Genomic DNA, 19,325 nt, shown 5'->3' on the forward strand with positions numbered 1-19,325 from the left:
TTACAATGGATAACTGGATAAAAAGGTTGGATTAGTTTAAATTTTGCGACGAGTTTAAATTAAATCCTAGTAACGTAAGCCAATATAGTCTTTGATGAATAAACTATTTTCTTAACGTTTGTTTTTTTTCTTGATAGTTTTTTTTAACTAAGCGTTTTTTTAAATAATTTTAGATTTTTTAAAGGATTGGCAGCAAGAATTTTTTGCTGAAATATTTTTTGAAGTCTGAGATTCCTTTATCGGTGTAACTAGTACCTATCGCACTTCCGCAATTTGAGTGGCATATTAAGCATCTGAGTATTTTGTTATAGGATAAGGCTTTGATGTTTCGCACACAAAAATGATGTTCAAGTTCAGTGATTTTTTCTGACTACCATGCAAACCGTATCGATTCTCCAACTATGCCAAAAATATCTCTTTATTACAAGGTTCATAATCCCATCTCACAAAATCCCAGGAAATCCTCAGATTTTCCTCTAGAGAAAAATAAAAATTTAATGTCGAATTGTGCGAAAGTTCAATCAAGTTTCCATTTTCACACACGATTCACGTCATCATTGAGTAACCCCATTTTTACCGTAAATTTTGCACCGGACACTAAAAGTTACACATCATTGTTCAAAGGGAACTCTAATCTACTTGATTAAACCAATTCGTATAAGGAATAAAATGTTTTAATATCACTTTTCTGGAACTTTTCTGACATGTTTTTAAAGCACTAAAAACCACTTTTTTGTTTGATTTTATGGAAATTTCATTCTGAAAACGGTAAATCGGGTGAATGCTTTCTTGAAAAGTTTAAATATCACCCAATATATATTAATCAATAAGCTTTTTAAGTTAAAAGTGACTAAAACACTGCAAATGAGAAGACCGCACAGGTTACACCATTCCACTACGGAGCCGGATATGCTCAAAAACGTCTTTGAATGCGCTTCATTGAAGATTCCTCTGTATTGAAGATTCATTGAAATATGTATTTATGACGGCGTTATCACACTTGCACATTAAAATTTTAATGTGATTCACATTAATTGTCGCTTGTGAGCGTCCAAATATGTTATTTGTTTCTTTGAGTCACTTAATATTTGGGGTTTTTCTATTTATTGATAAAGAAGTGGACTTGGCTTGCAAAAATAAGTTTATATCTACCTAAAGCATAAATATTTTTCACATTAAAAAATTAAAGAGAAAATTGCATTAATTTTAAGCATTAATGCTATAAATCAATTTAATATCAAATTTTGCGGGTCAAGTCTACTTTTTTATCAACAAATAGATCAAATTTTGAATATAAAATGATTCAAACACACAAATTACACATTTGGACTCTCACCAGCGACAATTAATGTGAATCATATTAAAATTTTAATGTGCAAGTGTGATAACACAGTGAGTCTCATACAAACATTTTTTGTACAACTTATACGCAATAAAAAAATATTTTTGGTGGGTAAGGTACCTCGGTCTCCCCTATTAAATTAAGAGGTTTTTAAATCAATGTGTTCACAGGAATTCTAAAATCTTTTATCGCTGGAGTTATTAATTAGGACCGACTAAATAGACAAAAAATTGCTATACAGAAATAATTTTTTTCAATATGTTATGAGATTTAATAAGCCTTATACGCAGATTTTTTGGTTCAAACTTTTGTAGAAGTCCTGAGAACATTGAGAATTTTATTTACAACAACAGAAAATGTAAAGAATTTCAGCTAAAAGAGCTGAAATGCTAAAGAATTTCAGCTACCTTATAGAACTAACTTTTAAAGAACTTATCGTGGGCTTTTTAGCAAATTCTAGGGGAGAGTACTCTCACTGAGCTCACTGAAATTTTTAATTTCAAATGATCATTGAAGTTCCCAAGTTACTTATCGGTATTAAACTTATTCACTATGAACTAATAGAATGGTTCAAGTCATCTCTAAGACTCTGGTTCTATAATGGATTACTTTAAGACCTCTACGAGATGATAAGGAAAAGAAAAATTCAATGAAAATAAATGCGAATTTTAAAGTCATTCCATCGGACTATTTGTGGAAAATGAACCAATTTAGTCAATGTGGCAGAAAGTGGTTATTGCACCTTATTAGTTTACACATGTGGACAACGGACAAACAGTTAATTCTGGGTCATTTGCAAATTCTTTGTCAACTTTCTTCGAGCCATTGCAGTTCTTGTTGTGAATATTGTCAATGGCTTTATTCCACATATTGGCATTCTCAAAGTTTCAATGATCTCCTCTATTGAATTATGCCATGTCTATGCAATTTTTTAATACTGTCTTCCTTGCTTCATTATTTTGCATTTTCTCTCCAACACTGAATCACAATGCGTATCTCCCGCTAAGTACTGATTTTCTTTAGTTTTTTTTTTGTTTTTTTTTTTCAACAATAAATGTTGGGCGTAAAAGAAGAAATATTATTAGCAAATTGTTCGATTGAGATTTTTTTTTCAATGTTGACTATATCGTTGAACAAGCGGCATCAAATCTACAATTACTCAAGTTTTTTTTCTGCTCTATAGGCAGGTTTATTGGGAGGAAAATTTTTACCATCATCAGGAGATGGTATTTGAAAGAAGTGGATCATGTGCAATTTATATGGCATTATATGTGAGAAATTACCTGCAAATGCATTTTGAGCTTGTGATTTTTTTTTCTTTTTTCCTAATAACTTCACTATTAACCACAAGAGAGTCTCTGGTGAGGACAAGTTTAATAAAACTGTGATTCTGGCACTTAAAATTCCACTTGAAATATCTTCAGGACTATTTAGGGCAAATTCACAATCACTTTGATTAATCTGGCTTGATCAACGGCGCGCAACAAGAGGCACTAACTTTAAAAAATACATATATATGTAGTCTTATGCACGATAATTTTCACTAAAGCACCATTCAGGTGCGTCTTGGCGATGAAGCAGCCCAATGAAGACTGAAGTTGTTGGGTGAATGGGGAGCAACTTGCTAAAAGAACCTCGAACTTGACTTTCGAGCCACACTCCGTGGATTTCAACGGTTGTAGCACTCTCCACCTCTGCACAGGTATTTCTACAAAACATGCCCGATTTGTGTGCTTGGATGGAGACACAAGAAATACCATTTAAAAAAAAAAACTTCTGCTAACTTTGAGACATGTTGAGATGCGTGAAAAAGCAACGTACAAGTGAAATTGTTGCATAAGTTTCCATTTCAGCATATAAAAATTATCAACGCATGAAATGTCCATTTTACCATGGTGACAAATTGTCAATTAACCAATGTTCCTACCTTACTTACACCTTCCAACCATGCAAAATGCATCCAGTGAGAGTGTGAAATATTTTTCCCGCCATAAAGTCATTGGGCGGAAGTTTAACCTCTAAGAAAAATTGAATTTAAAGTGGAACGATGAGGAATGTGACTTCCAGAGTACATTTTCCATTCGATTGAACACCAAAGGGGTCAGCATTCGCACATTTTGTGCTCAATCATCGATAAAACGGAGAAATAATTCTCATGGGTTCAATTGTGTATATAAAGTGATGGGAATAGTCATTTGATTAATATCGCATTAAATGATTTTTGTCGGACGTTGGTTGAAATTACAAGTTGTGATCTAGAAAAGGCATACAATATAAAATTGTAACAATTTAAACGGGGGCCAAGGTCTTCTTTTTGGATTTAACAATACGGCAGGATGAAGAGCATTTCTGCTTCATTGACCAAGTTACAACTTATAATAATTCCGATGGTTATGGAAATATTTTATTTTAGTCGCGTAGAAGTTGCAGAAAGGATTTTTCAATCGATTGCAAGATCTAAAATTAATTGGGATTTTTTAAAATTTCTACTGATATTTTATTGCATTTTGAAGGTCTCTAACAGAACTTTATTTCATAAAGCTAGTGATAAGCCTAGGTCAGCTTATTGTGTGAGAAATGCCGCGAAAATTCACGTAGAGAAAATGAGAGATTTTTTAATGTGAAAATTGTTTAATTCCTTAAAGTTAAGTCATTTTTACAAGAAAATGCTTTTAATAATTTAGTTGAATACAGTTATTTGGGTTAATTATGAATAATTGTCGATATTACGACAAAAACATTGGGATGAAATATTGAGCTGGATGACTCATATTCTTTTGAGCTGTCCCAGAATTCAGGATAGGTTTGAGAAAAATGCTTTTGTACAACACTATTTTGGTTAATAAGGAATGCAAAAGTATATATTACAAGAAGGGACACGACCTGCTTATAAGGATAAAACAGAGAAAAAAATATTTTGTCGCATTTCAGAGATTTTTTGCAACCGCAGCGCCGCCAAACGTTTGTCAAGTGAGTTATTTGTGTCTCTATCTCTCTCTCACTGTTGAATTGCGCACGATTTAAGAACTTTCCATTTGAAGTGATATTTAATTTCTTTATATTTCTGCAAGATTGAAGTAAAAGGATGTGTAGTGAACAGCTATCCGTCTTCCGACAAAGATATCAAGAAGAATAATTTCTTTCTATATGACAGAGGTGTGCAAGAACCGTTGAAATCGAATAAACGTCAAAATAAGTTTGCTCAGGTAGCGTTTTGACCATTGACGAACAAGCTTTATTTGACGTTTTTTCGGTTTCAAACGGTTCTTGCACACCTCTGCTATATGAGTATTTATGTCTGTTATGTCTTTTTGGCGCAAAAATATTTATCGTGGCACCGTGAATGAGCAGGATTAGTGTTACCAGTATGGCTATCTGTAATTTCTATTAAAATTATCAACACAAAATTTCCGATATTACACGACTTTAAACGAGCACAGGTCTGGCGTAGACTACAACACTCTAAAATTTGATTAATTTGCACAATGGCGTTTTTGGGAAAAATGAGTTTGAATTTTGACGCTATCGCAGCGCCACCTGTGGTGACTTTTTGAACTTCCATTTGAAAGTATTCATCGAGGCGAAACCAAAAACCCAAAATTTAGGACAAAATGTAAATTAGAACCTGAGATACAGGTCGGTCAATTTTTGAATTTTGACCCCTCATAGCTCGAGTCAGGGGTTATGGATCAGCTTAAGTTTTTTTTTTGACTGATAGGTATAATTTGCGGTTACAACATACTAAAATTTGAGCCCTATGCGTAATGGAGTTTTTGAGTTATTTAACTTAGAGAATTGAAAAATTTTCTTTTTAATAATAGCGCCCCTAGCGGTGGTTTTATGAACTTGTGATGTTAGAAAGAGAAGTGGCATTTCACGAGAGTTTTCCAAAATGCTTTCACTTTTTAAATTCTGACAATTAGAACCGGAGTTATGGTGATTTTTAGAAATTTTTTTGAACCATTATAGCTCGGGTCAGGGGGGTCAGGGGACCTTAAGTTTGGTATTGATCGAAAGCTCTAAGTAGAGTATTTTATTAGATTTCCAATCTTCTATAGATTTGTACTGGATTTTCACTTAAATCCTTCAAAATAGTGTTTGATTGCAGGATTGATTCAATCTGATAAATTCTTACTGAATTTTTGATTGCTTTTTTTCAGTTTGTTACCCTTTTTTACTTTACTCAATTTCTATTAGATAGTAACTATTTTATTACTAGAAACTTACTAGATTTTTATTATAGAGGAAAGTAGGCTATCTTCGAACGACTTTTAAGTAATAAAAGCCAAATCCTTTAAAGTTTATGAATTATCTAGATAATTTATTAATGCAAAATTTATAAGGAATTAAGAACGGGCGGTAAAGCTTCGGATGCTTTGGTAAGTGCTCAATCTTGTGACGATACTATACCCCAAAGGCACTTTCGCGTCGTTTACCGTTTACTGGTTTAAAATCGATTGAATCACTGAAAACTACACCCAAAAAATTAGGTGTAACATGATTGATTTTTGAACAAAAGTTACTTATCGGTTATAAAACGGTTCATAACCGATTAAAACCGGCTCAGACCTGTGTTTAATGACTAATATACTGATTTAGTGACCAAAAATATTTATCCCCGAAAATTTCTCATTATTGGATTAGATTAGATTATTCTGTTGATTTTTTGTTTTAATAAGATAACGAAAATGAATAATCTTCATTATTCCTATTATGTGCATATTTAACACTAAACCTACCATGACCCGGCCAAATTGACCGGTTTAAAATTAACACATATTTAAACGGTTCAATGTCACTATCAAACTTTACGAATATCTTAAAATATGCATGTAATATATTTTTCAATGTTTAAATTTTAATTTTTTGCTCTTTTCCAAGACAAATTTGTTGAGTATCCTATCATACCGAGATTTGTCATTTGATCCAAAAACGACCAACAACGGTCGGTAGGTTTAGTGCTAATATTACGCAAAATATTTAGAAAATATGCAAAAAATCATTTAAAAAATGTTCGTAATATTCACAATATTTTCGCAATATTTCCAAAAGGTATGAAAAGTTATTTTTATTTTTTTTTATATTCACAAAATTCATTCAATATAATATTTGCAAAATTGATATGATTCTCACACATGCATTAAATATTCACAATATTCAAAAATTATTCTCAATAATCGGATAATATTCCTAAGTCTCGTAAATTCTTAAATATTCATAGTCTTTGTGGTTTTTGCAATATTTGAAATATGCACAATATTTGATAAAAGTAGCAAAATATCTATAGTCCTGACAATATTCACAAAGATTTTAGTATTCGTTAAGATTATCCATAAATATGGCAACACTAACATATTGCCAATGTTCATAGGCAGAAATATTTTTAAAATATTCGTTTTATAATAATAATAGTAATATTCATTATAAATATATTATAATGAATTGATTATAATTTAAAAGTAGCGTTTTTCCATAATTTTGAAATATATTCATAATCTAATTTATAAAAATTTATTTGGTTATAGAATAAATTTTATTATACTTAATTCAAACGAAAGATTTTCTAAAATATTTCAAAAACTTGGACTGAATATCAAAACAGTTAAGCAGTAACCGGAATAAATGAAAAGAAAAAAAAATGTTTAACAAATTTATTGTATAATTTTTTGATCGACTGACTCCAAACTGTCTCACGAACTTCACCAATAAAATTTATTGAGTTCAACAATTATCTTGCATATCAATTACATATTTCCATTATAAATTTAACTCTATTTACTGGGATGCATAAATAATATAATTCAGAATTTTTTTTTGTGAAAAAAAATCATCAGCGTGAATTGAAGAAACTCAGAGAAAATAATACTTCAAATTTATTACTTTGTACACGCATCTTCGTATTGAAAAGTATTTCATTGATTTAAAAATGCTCTTTCAATTAATTTATTTAATTTTTATTCATTAACTCTTTATTGCTTGTTGTGGGAGGGTTTGAACTGGTACACAACATGTGTAAAATTGTAGTTTACGGGCTATTGATACGATGGTAGAGATAAATAAATTGAATATTGATTGCATTCTCTGAATTCAAAAAGAATGTATCTATCTTAAGAGGATGAATTAATAAAAAAAATAGTGGGCACCTGTTAAAAGAAATTTATACAATTGAACTGTCTCCTCAATTGAGGTTTAACCTTTATTTTATGATTTAGCTTTTGTATCTTTTGCTTATCTGAACACTTTCTTCGGTCGATTGTTTTCCAAGAGTCTTTGAGCCCAAGTCACCGATCAACAAGGTCCGCTGAAATATTTTCCCGCGTTTGAGAAAAGTACAGGCAAGAGTGGGAGAGTATGATCATTAAAAGGTGCAAAAGAACGCGCGTCCGAGTGAAGGTACAGCAATTTCAATGCGATTAAATTGAAAAATGTAATCGTGCATGTCGACTACGAAAAAATAAATAAAAAGACACCATCCACACATTGTTATAGAGAGCGAGAAAGAGTGTGAAAATGTTTGTGATGGGAATTCTTAACAACACGGAGCTCTTAATCTCATTTCCAAACACGTGCTTAAATTTCACCTAATCCCATCCGTACTTTAAGAGCTGTGCCTCCTTCATACTCAAGATATTCCTAATTCTGCACTGGTTCTTCCTTAACCACGGAAAAACCTCAGCGTACAAAACCGGAAACTCCCACAAAATTGGGACTTGCAGAGTTGCAGAAAGAGGGAAATTACCACGAGGTGAAGAGACATTCTCTTGCAATTTGGTGTCTTGAGAAATTTCCGTTTAAAGCAATAATTTTGCTCTTTTTGCACGTACCTAATATAATTGCAATCAGTGTTTCAGTATTTCAATCTTCTTTGACACTGAATAAGACAATGAAGAATTTATTGTCATCGTCTCTTAATTATACACGTTCCTAAGAATCGTGTGAATCCATTTACTGTTTGTTATCCATTAAATTATGTAGTAATAGTTTGTTTAATGCAAAAAATATTTTTAAAATACAATTATGGAAACTGTACCAAATTTCGGCCAGCTTGCAATATCGGTCCCTTCCTTTATTCTTCAAATTTCCATGAATTCTTAGGCTTTGCATACTCTAGAAGAGATTCCACAATGCAAAAAAAAATCTCGCTTCGTCGAACGACATGATGCAGAAAAATGATTTGGAAGAATTCGGGAAGGGCAAGGACCAATGAGAATCATAGTGGACGAAATATTATGCAAGGCTATGTCTATATTTTTTATTCATTTTAAAATGTATTAAGAATGATTTTAGAGAAAACAAGAACGATAAACTAACTACAAGGTTCCAAGCAACACTCTTTAAAAAGAACTAACAAAAAAATCATTTTGTATTAAAAATATTACATTTCTAACTTAAGACTTTGACATTTGCATGCACTATGCCGAAATTTGGTACAGTTACCCTATACAATTTTTTTCTTTATAAAATTAACATTCTGAAAAAATAGGACTTATTTTGCTAAAATAGAATTTATTATTTGAAAACATAATCTTAAAAAAACAATTAAACTAATTTTAATCGAAAATACAAGCCACTTTTAATGACCAATTATTTTCTCATTATCAAAATTTTGTGGACATATTCTTTGAGGATATCGCGAATTTTGAAGATATTGCAAAATTAATTAGTGAATAAAATTAATTAATTAGTGAATAAGATGAAAACTATGAATATCGTAATGACAATAAAATTTTATTCAATTCAATAATATTAATACGGTGAAGGCAGATTATAAATTGCAAATATTGCGTATATTTTAAGATTGTTATATTAAACATTACGAATATTTTGGGAATAATTAATGAATATTCAGAAAATATTACTAAGATTATGCAAATATTTAGAATATATTACGAATGTATTAAATACAACGAAGACTATATATATTTTGCGAATTTTGCAAATATTACTAATATTTTAAAAATATTTCTCGAATATTGCGAATATTTTGGAATTTCTGATAAGATTATGCGAATATTGCGAAAGATCTTGCGAATATTGTAATGATAAATAATTATTTATCTAGAACCTATGCAACCATTTTATAGATGCTATTAGACCCATTTTTGTAAAGATTGAGTTTTTAAACGAAACATATTTATTTTTATGCTCACGAAAAGTCTTTTATCAATAAAAAAATTCAATAGTGTTAAGAAAAGATCTCTAGATCTAAAAGACATGAAATAAACTGAGCACTTAATTTTCAATGTATTTCTATAAATAATATAATAAAAAGTAGAAATTATGCAAAGGTGTTCTTGCAAAGTAAAAACCACTTATACTTCATCACAGTTTAATTAATTCACAAGTCTCAAAAACAAATTCATTAAGACGATTAAGAAACTTTAATCTTTAATGCGTTTTGAAGACAGGAATCCACTCACGTCCAAACTAATTAACTGTGTGAAATATAAGCTGTAAGCATTAATTGCTGTATTAATCGATCATTTACAGAAAATAACTCACTTCAGTAGTGAAAAGATGAGGTGCAAGAAAAAGACCTTTTGGCTTGTGTTAGGCCAAAATTTCTTCCTAAAAAAAGCATCTCTCATACTGTGCGGATGATTTTGCACAGAAATTAGGCATAAGTGCCAATTTGAGTCTGAGGAAGTACCTATAAGAAATTTCCCAACCCATTTGAGTGTTTTTAGTTCCTTAAACCAGCCACATTCCAAATCTCAGGTGATTGTTAATTGCATAAAAGACGTTATTAGAGTCCATCAATCACTGTGGCAAGAGACAACAATTAATTTTTCTCCTCTTTCACCAAATAATGTTGTCAGATTGCACCATGGAAGGCAAAAGAGAGCAACATTGAAAGGGAAATGCAAGACTTTGAGTGATTTTGAAATGCATTAGACTAGAGAGACATTATAAAAGTTGTAAGGCAAGAGCATGTGAGAGAAAAGGCGGGAAACAGTGTAAGCTCCATTCTTCAATCTCTATAGATAACATTACCCAAAGCGAATGGCACCCATGGGCCGCCCTGTCGAGTGAATAACGCGGAATAATTAAAAATTAATAAGCAATAAAAGTTCATTTCACTTTTTTTCACATTCTTCAGCACGAAATTATCATGTTGCATACATTCACTATTACACATAGAAATGTGTTTGTTAAATTGAGCTGTAAATGTGATGGGAAATTGTGGCGTGTATGGGGAAGAAATATATACTTCTTATGGGGAGATAATTATTGGGTGGGTCGAACTGAACTCGTTAATAAAGTGGAGAAGAAAAAGAGCGCCAAAACCATTGACTTTATCGATCACTATTGGGTCTCAAGAAGGCTGTCTTGATAAAGTACACAGAGAGGTATTACCATGCAATTTATCTTATTGACCGTCGATGCCGAGATGAAACAATCCCAGATCTTAGATGAGAGATTAGATACTGGAGAAAAGGGCAATGAATACAAAGGTTTTCCTATACAAAATGAGATAATTAATTTATCATTTGGAAATATCTCATCAGATTAACTCGAAGGTTTATAATATAGGAAACTCAAGTAAACTTGCTAATGTTTATTTCAATTCTAAACAACAATGTCTAAACATTAATAAATATGTAATTCAGCGCTTGCATCAGCAATTGTGTAAACTGCAAACCGAACTAGCAAATTAGCTGTCTTACGGAACCAAAAAATCGTAATGATCTCATAATGAGAGGTGACAAAAGGAATTATGGAATAAAAATATAAGTCTCATAAGAAGCATAATAATAATTCTATGACACCCTCCTTAGGTTCTCAACTAATTTGTGAATTTTTCAAATATATGGCGCTAACGATATATCGTCGATTGCATCAACCGTTGTCGTATCTGAATTCTTTTTGTGTCAGCAACGTTTCACGCAAGAGGCAACGTCTGTATCGTTGCTTGTACCAAATGCAAATACAAAACAAATACAGATACGACAACGGTTGATGCAACCGACGCTATGTAGTTTACATACTTGAATTAAGTTAGGTTTATTTAGGAAGTTAGTCATCTCTCAACAATACCTAGTCACAATACCGATAGATATCGCAACTCAAAAAATGCTTTACCAACAATAAGTTGTTACGTTTTGTGACAAAAACAAACAACATTTGCGAGAAGTGCTACTTTAGTACATTAACTTGCGAAAAAAGTACGTCATTTGGTTAAGGAAGCCTAGAGCAAATATGCACCATCGGAAACAACCTGTTAAAATTGTTTTAAACACTTCAGAAATAACGATTTTTACACACCGGGCCAAAGGACCAAAAACAATTGATTGAGCCGATCTGCAAGCTATACTGAATGAAAGTGATAAAATTACCGAAACTGCCTTTCTAGCATATTAAATATGACTTACCAAGGGATTTTTAAGCGTTTATATGCAGAAGGAAAAATCAAAACGAAGGAAAATTTGTACTGCATGAATTATCTGAAAAACAGATAAAAATTGAAAGATCGCTCCCGAAATTTTTCTCTTTTGCTATTAAAGAATTACCAGCTTCAAGTTGATACAGGCGATGAGAAATGGGTATCGTGTGATACCGATTGAACGCTTTGATCGTTCGTTTCGGTTTGGATCGATGGTGCATGTAAAAGTGGCGAACTATTAAGATGTTCAGAGAGAGAGAGTTCTGAGCACTACTGACAAAGAATGTGAAGCATTCCTTAAGAGACGCTGTATAATGAAGTATTGTCCTCTTTTCCATGATTTAATATTCATTATAACGATATTACAGAATACTTTTACCTTAAAACTAGGGTCAAGAGATATAATTAAATTGCGATAAAATTAAGAAACAATTGAATTACTAAAATATGTGTGAAAAAATTGATTTTTATAATTATTATTCTGATTATAGCCTTATAGAAAATTCATATGCATTTAAAAATTAAATTTAGTGTAGGGGAGACTGGGGTAAAAAGTCACAAATCGAAAAATTCAATATCTTCCAAGGTAAAAAAAGCTAGCGGCTCAAATTTTTTTCTATAGATAGACTCCATAGACCTTCTTCAATGTCGTAAGTTTCTTAAAATTCGAACAAGGAATTTAGAAAATAAAAAATATCGAAATTTTTAGCCCTATTTTTGAAATATTTTCTTTGCAGAAGATAACAATTATTACCTACTTATTTTCCAAAATTGATGCACACTGGTGAATATTTTCTAAATAATTTGGATTCTTTGAATACGAATCCAACATCTATTTTAGAATTTCACAAAGGTTCTTTTCTCCAGAAATCCTTTTATTAAAAATGACCACTTGGGGTAAAAAGTAACAAAAGGTATAGAGCAAAAAGTAACAAAAAAGCGAAGCAATTTCTGATGTCTCACGGCGAAAAGAAACGTCATTATCATGTCTCGCAGCTCGTTGTTTGCATTGGTCAAACGATTTGCAGTCTTTTGTGTGTTTTTTCTAAAATAGCTTGAAAAGCACTTTTCTCGTTTTCTCACTTTTCTCGCAGAGAAAACGGTGTTTTACAAAGGTGTAGATGAATAAATTTTCTATGAAAATATGTCCTCTAGGTATTTTTTCAAATTTACAGAAGCCCGTAATGAAGCGAATCAAAATATGATAATACCCAATGTCTGGTACTATTTACCCCAGCATTTTTGAGAATAGCTACAAAATTACCTTTTAGAAATCGGCTCGATAAACGTATTTCCTTACAAAATAGAGGAACATTATTTTCACAAAGTTGTAGAGCGGTAAATTTCCTATAAAACTGCGCTAATTAGTAATTTTTGAAGCGCTCGAGTAGCTTTTAAAAAAATAAAATATCCGTTTTGTGACTTTTTGCCCCAGTCTCCCCTACCCTAATTCATTTTTGGACATTATAAAGAAAAAAAATGAAGCACTAATTTCTTAAAGCTAAATTTTTAAAATTTTATTTATTATTTCTCAAGATATACAATACTTGTACTGCTCGAGCTCGACAAAAGTGCTATATTATAACTCAATATTTTGACCTATAAAATTTTCAAGTTCCACCCCCCGGAAACCACTTTTCTCAACAAATCTTCGCATTTCGGATTATTTTTGAGAAATCATGTTGTTTGTCCGTCTATTCATCCGGCTGCCATTAGTTTTAAAGGCCAAACGGTTAAAGACACCGACTTAGAACCTTCGGGGGATCCCTCAAAAAGCGGTACCAAGGACCATTAACATGCTCCTCATTCTCCCGAAAACCATGTATTTTTTGTGATTGCTCGAAAATGCATAGTGGATTTTTCTCTTTTGGATATGTTTGACAGATTATCCAGGCGGACATTTCGTCCTCATACGAAAATGCCGTTGAATCATGCCCAATAAGTTTTTCTGTAAGTTGAAGATTAAAGGCACTAGGGAGCGTATTTCTCAATTGAATGGTATTATATTTGGGATCGTTGGAAAGGTCTTGGAATTTCCGACAAACCTGAACCGTTTCCAATCGGTTATGAATCGGTTATGAACCGGTTCATAGCCCTTTACGGACGAGATGTTTAAAAATCAAGGTCTGAAAAAATCACTTTTTTTACTTTTTGGAGCAAAACATAGCTTTAGAAAGGTGGTAGGAAAAAAATCACTTTAGGGTCACCTGTGACCCTATCGTCCTTAAATGGCTAACCGATAACAAATTTCCATTCTAAATTCAATTATTGGGCGATATTTTGAATGATTTATCAATCGATTCAAATCGGTTGTGAATCGGTAAACTTAAGAAATTGCCCAATGAGAAACTTTGCGATATTTTTAAACTGGTGAATATTCTTTTCTCTCATGAATTGAATCAATAAAGAACTTTAATAATATAGGATAGGTAAATGATGCAAAATTACTTTTGAGGTATAGATATGAGTTCGATCACTTCGTAAAGTCTGGGACGCTTTGCAACCCCTTTTATGACTGTGTTCATGTGTTTTCACCTTAAAAACTGCTCTATTCTGATTTAAAGCAAAATAAGATAGGTTTCTCATATTATTCAGATTCCTTATCATCTTTCAAATTTGAAGTTAAATATGAAATTGGAAACAATTTAATGAGCCAAGCCTAAACCTTCTAAATGTTTTAGGTCACTCTAAAAAAAAAGTTTGGTCACTTTTTTATCAAAAGTTTGTCAAAAGGATGTTCTTCTGTACAGAATATGAAAATGTTAGTCAGATAGACGCGCTTTACAAACCTTTTCTTTCCAGAATATTCTTGTAAGAAATTTATCGCTCAATACATTACCTTATCTCATAATCTTTTCGATCCATTTTTTTAAAAGTTGATTTTGTGAAGGTGCAAGGGGCTGACTCTGGCTTCCTCAAAATTTTTGTATAAGTCAAATGCCTAGATTCGAGTCCTTTTTCGCGTTTGGAAGAATTTGAAGTGATGTTTTGTCGCAATATGGTCATTTAATGTACATAATTTACTACAAAAATATCGTTTTTTAATTAAAATCGTTAAGTACTTTAAGTATCAATAGGCAAGTAATGCAGTGGCGCGTTTTTTATATAACAAAAAAAAAAAGAAAAAAAAAAACAATTTCACAGTGCGTTGCATTAAATAAAACCAAACTATAAAATTTTCAAGCAATTACTCGATGAAATAACAAAATAAATATAGAGGAATGGCGGGAATTCTCATGAAGGAAAAAAAAAATTAATTTACATAATTGATTTGCAATAATATCTATAATTGTTTCTTCATTTTTCTTTTTTTTTAAATGGTCAATGTGCTTGGGCAAATGCAGCAAATGAAAGTGAAAGAGGATAAAAATGGGCGGTTTAGCGAAATTATAGGTTTTTTATTAATGTTCCTCTCTTTAATCTTGTAAAAGTGTCTTTTCCGTGCTATTTTATTGCATTTGTGGATTTACAAAGAAATGTAATGTCTTTGCACCATCTTTATTAAAATTTAATTAATGTGAAAATTCACTTTCAAAAATGCTCTTATGAAACTTTGTAAGCCTCCACGGCTGTTTTAGCTGATAGAATCACATCATTTATTCCAACACCATCATAGGCAGCTCCACAGAGATGCAGTGGAAGTTTCTGGTTCACCAAGTACTTCTGGATGGCTTCTACTCGATCATGATGTCCAACAATGTACTGAGGAATGCATTTTTTCAGAATGTTTACTTTCGTACTTGTTGGCTTTTGATCGATTTTGAGGATTTTTTCCAAGTATTTTTGTGCCGTGGCCAGGAGATCTGCCTCTGTGGGTGTTGCTCCGAAGTATTCCCTGAACCAGGCACCACCCATCATAACGGTCAAGACGGTATTTGAGCCTAAATCGAAGCAGCAACTGTCAAAAATTACTCCCAAGATGGGAATCTTTTCAGCAGGAGCCGCCAGGAAACCGAATCCTTGCTCTTTGAGGACATTTCCTGAGGAATAGTGCACATTGACAACCCCAACGTCTACGTAGGGGATACCAGAGAGCATTTCACTCAGCTCTGGATGCTGATTTCTGACGAGTTCTGCAAGCTTGTAGCTCGGAAGAGCAGAAATCACAGAATCTGCCTCCTCCACGCCCTCCCGGAACGTCAATTCTGCTCCATTTGGCCGGAATGTTATACCAAAGCAGTTTTTATTGGTTCTGGTAAGGACATTTTCTGCCTGAAGATGACTTTCCAGTGCCCTAGGGAGAGTTTCCAATCCTCCCTGGAGACTGTAAATAGACCATTTCTCAGCTTTGGCTCTGTTAGCCAGCTCCGAGGGAGCTTCAGGAGCCTTTTTGGCCCCTTGAGCAAAGGTACTGGCCAGGAGTCCCTTAACAACTCCCCCGTGCTTTTGTTCTTTTGCAAAGAGATCCTTCATGAGGAATTTCACAGAGATCTCTTTGGCATTCCCAGCACAAATCCCACAAATCATGGGACTTATGGCATAGTCTGCAATCTCCTGGCCAAATCTCCTCTTGGCAAAGTTGTAAATTGACTCATCTGGGAGGGATTCTCTGGACTTACCTGTGGAAATGTCATGCAGCAGGGCAGAGATGAGAGGGCGTGAGAAAGGTGTTTGTTTCCGGAATAAACCCTTAAGATTCGATGGAAGGACATGCAGTTGATTGTTGACGTAGATGAGGCGCCTCTGGGCAGCAGCTGAGGTCTTCAGGATGGGCACAATTTGCTTTTCCAGCTGAAGATCTTCCAGGAGGGCCAGTGTGTTTCTTCCATTGACCCCAATGGGACGGATTGTCCGAGGTCCGGATTCAAAAATAATGCCGTGTTCCCTGTTCCTGGTGGATTTAATCCATCCACCGAGTCTTGAAGAGGCTTCAAAGAGCTTTATTTGACTGCCGGGTATTCCCTTTCGCAGAAGGTAGTATCCAGCTGAGAGTCCGGAAAGCCCACCACCGAGGATTGTTGGCATTTTCAAGCACTTTCCTTGCTTGATTCACTCAATTAAACACACAGTTAGATAAAATACCCTTTCCTGAATCTTTTTCACTGTAAGTTGTTTAATTTATTTGATTGCTAATGCAAATAATCCTTGGTTTTATCACACGATCACACCATGACTATTTGTTTTTATTTCTTCCCGGACAGATTTTTAGGTTATGTGCTGTGAATCGGCTGAAGTGTGTCTCGGCTATCGCGGTTTTTTATCAATTGAGTAGTTGTGTGTTGAATCACAGTGGCGCAGCAGTCGAATTGAGAAAGCTCACTGTGGAAAATCGATCGACTTTTCAGAACTGTGTCCGACTCACTCGCAGAAGGTTCGTGTGCAATTTTCTCTCCTAAAAAAATATCCTTTTTCTGTGGTATCATCAATTTCCCAAGAAAAATCGCGTTTAACTGGTGTGCTGGGGCCCTAGGTGCCTGCCCCATGTGTGCAAAATGCTCAAAATGTGAATTTCCATGAGGAATTTTGTGGTTTTTCCGTGCAAGTGAAAAGTGAAAAAAAAAGTGGGAGAGAAAAATAGGAGCCCCTTGAAAAAAAAAAAGCTCCTGGGGCAGTGAAAATCTGGGAAAACCCGCTAATTCTGTGATTTTTCACTTTTGCTTCCCTTCCTGCGGTGATTTACTGGGAAAATCCGAGGTTTTTTGCCCCAAAATTCCACGAAGAGCTTTGTGGTAGGGAGCCCTGGAAAATTTCCGGGGGTGAATCAACTTCCCCCCCATTCCACAAAAATCCCGCAACAATTTTCTATTAACTTTTTTTAACCCAAAAATTCTGGGAAAAATCCTCAATTTCCACGGAGAAATCGTAGTAAGTTCGGATGAATTTTTTCCCAGGAAAAACAAATGCAGAAAGCTCCCCCCAAAAAAAAGCACAAAGGAAAAAAGGGGGCTTCCATCATCCATACGGGGCCAATAACAAAGAAAAGTGGGTACGATTCTCGTGATAAGGATTTTTTTTCATGTGGATCATGGCTCCTGCGAATTATGAATATGTTTCGTGAAATAAAAGTGCCAAATGTTTCCTCATTTTCCGCCATATGATGGGGAGAAAATGCCGAGAGAGAGCGAACTGGAAAAAGTTTGAATGGAAAACTAGGAAAAAGTATGTTACGTGAGTTTAGTTTATTGAAAAATATCCTCGTATACCTTTTATATATGATAAAAAAAGAAACTTTTTGTTACTCAGTTAACAATTGCATTTTTCCGGATTGTTCAGGGATTACGAGATCATGCAAAAGTAAAAAGATTTATCTAAATGCTAGAAAAGTTTAGCTTCCAGAAATATTCTTTTTGATAAATATTTGATAAGTTTAAATTTTTGGTACATGGCCTACTGAGCCTGTCCGAAAATAACATTTTTTTGTCCCTATTCTGTTTGTCTGTCCACTAATTTTCAGCTCAAATTAGACTGCGGTTTTGTGATGGTTTATGCGTTTTACATCGGCTCGTCATTATTTATGTTTGAGCGTTTGAGGGTAAAATTCTAGCAATAGAATTGAGAGATAAATAGAACCTTTTTTAGTTCAGCAAAAAAAATATAGCAGTGCGGTTTTTATGCAAAGTAAAAAGCGTTTAGCATCTAAAATTGCTGTATAATTTTTACGTAATTGGATTTATTAGTTTGCTCTTTGAAAGTTTAACTTTCCAGATTCTTAAATACTCTAATAGTTCTTCTAAAGTTTCTCCCTTAGGGGAGAGTGTGTACTTTTGCACATCTTTTTTCTGTTTTAATTTTAATAGGGTAAATTAAGCTAATTCAAAACCTGCTCTAAATGGAATTTTTTCGCTACTCCAAATGGAAACATCATTGTTTTCACGATATATACAGTACTAAATTACTATATTTATATATTTTCTATACCACAGTTTCATTATTTAGTTAATTTTGCTCCAAATAAAGCGAAAATCCATTCATATTCACAAATTTTAATTTGTTAATGTCTTAGAAAAATTAAAAGTCCACCTTTTCATCATTAAATTTTTCATAGATCGACCATGTTTTCCAATGAAAAACACAATGAGGTGACTGTTGTTTATTCGTTTTGTTTAACATTTATGTCATATTTTTAGCTAATTTTATTTAAATTAAGTGCTAATCTTTATTGTTAACGGTACGTGAAATTTTCAAATGAAATAATTGCCTATTTCGGGAACAAAAAGGATTTTTCTGAAGTATCTGCTAATGCTTCAATAGGAAACCCTGGAAATATGATTTTTTGGAGAGATTTTCCTATTGTTTTAGATGGGAAAGGAGAAAATATCAGGAATAAGAACAAATCCTGCACTCAGGAGCAACTCAACAAGGTTTTGGAAGCATTTCGTCGCGGTTTCACTTACACTGTTTGTCTCCAATTAGAAACTTTTCCTTGTCTCCATTTGGATTAATATGTTTCCAATAGAAGCATTTTACGCTCGCGTGTTTTTCTTGTATTTAAAAAAGTTTTCAAATTATATCTAAAGAATTTTCACTAAACATTCTAGAACACGTAACATTCTAGAAGAGTGTTCAGATAATACATTTATTATAATTTTCTTTTTTATCACTGACCGTTTTTTTCATTAATATAGTAATATTTTCTTTGCACTGTAATACACTCCTAAT

At 33.0% G+C, this 19,325-nt stretch overlaps 3 protein-coding genes across 30 annotated transcripts in view; 1 reads left to right on the forward strand and 2 right to left on the reverse strand.

Annotated features, from left to right (window-relative positions):
- LOC129799560 (uncharacterized) overlaps positions 1–2,936 on the reverse strand; it is a 24,303-nt gene extending 21,367 nt beyond the window's left edge. Inside the window, exon 1 of the mRNA XM_055843578.1 lies at positions 2,626–2,936. Coding sequence (XP_055699553.1) covers positions 2,626–2,637 — 12 coding nt within the window. The 5' untranslated portion in view covers positions 2,638–2,936. The remainder of the gene's footprint in view (positions 1–2,625) is intronic.
- A 12,167-nt stretch (positions 2,937–15,103) lies between these two features.
- On the reverse strand, positions 15,104–16,876 carry LOC129799566 (protoporphyrinogen oxidase). Its single transcript, XM_055843586.1, has one exon. The coding sequence runs from the start codon at positions 16,689–16,691 to the stop codon at positions 15,270–15,272; it is 1,422 nt and encodes a 473-aa protein (XP_055699561.1). The 5' UTR covers positions 16,692–16,876; the 3' UTR covers positions 15,104–15,269.
- A 97-nt stretch (positions 16,877–16,973) lies between these two features.
- LOC129799549 (calcium-activated potassium channel slowpoke) overlaps positions 16,974–19,325 on the forward strand; it is a 153,273-nt gene continuing 150,921 nt past the window's right edge. For 20 of the 28 annotated variants that reach the window (XR_008751520.1, XR_008751518.1, XR_008751519.1 and 17 more), the window contains exon 1: positions 16,974–17,037. The gene's annotated coding sequence lies outside the window, so the exon portion shown is untranslated. Of the gene's footprint in view, positions 17,083–19,325 lie in introns of all 28 variants that reach the window. The other 8 variants (XM_055843535.1, XM_055843547.1, XM_055843548.1 and 5 more) reach the window with 2 other exon arrangements.

Source organism: Phlebotomus papatasi, chromosome 1, assembly GCF_024763615.1.
Source record: "Phlebotomus papatasi isolate M1 chromosome 1, Ppap_2.1, whole genome shotgun sequence".
NCBI classification, from domain to species: Eukaryota; Metazoa; Arthropoda; class Insecta; order Diptera; family Psychodidae; genus Phlebotomus; species Phlebotomus papatasi.

Excerpts from the sequence above, each read along its gene's own strand:
- LOC129799566 (XM_055843586.1), bottom strand. The coding sequence starts at position 16,691 with ATGCCAACAATCCTCGGTGGTGGGCTTTCCGGACTCTCAGCTGGATAC.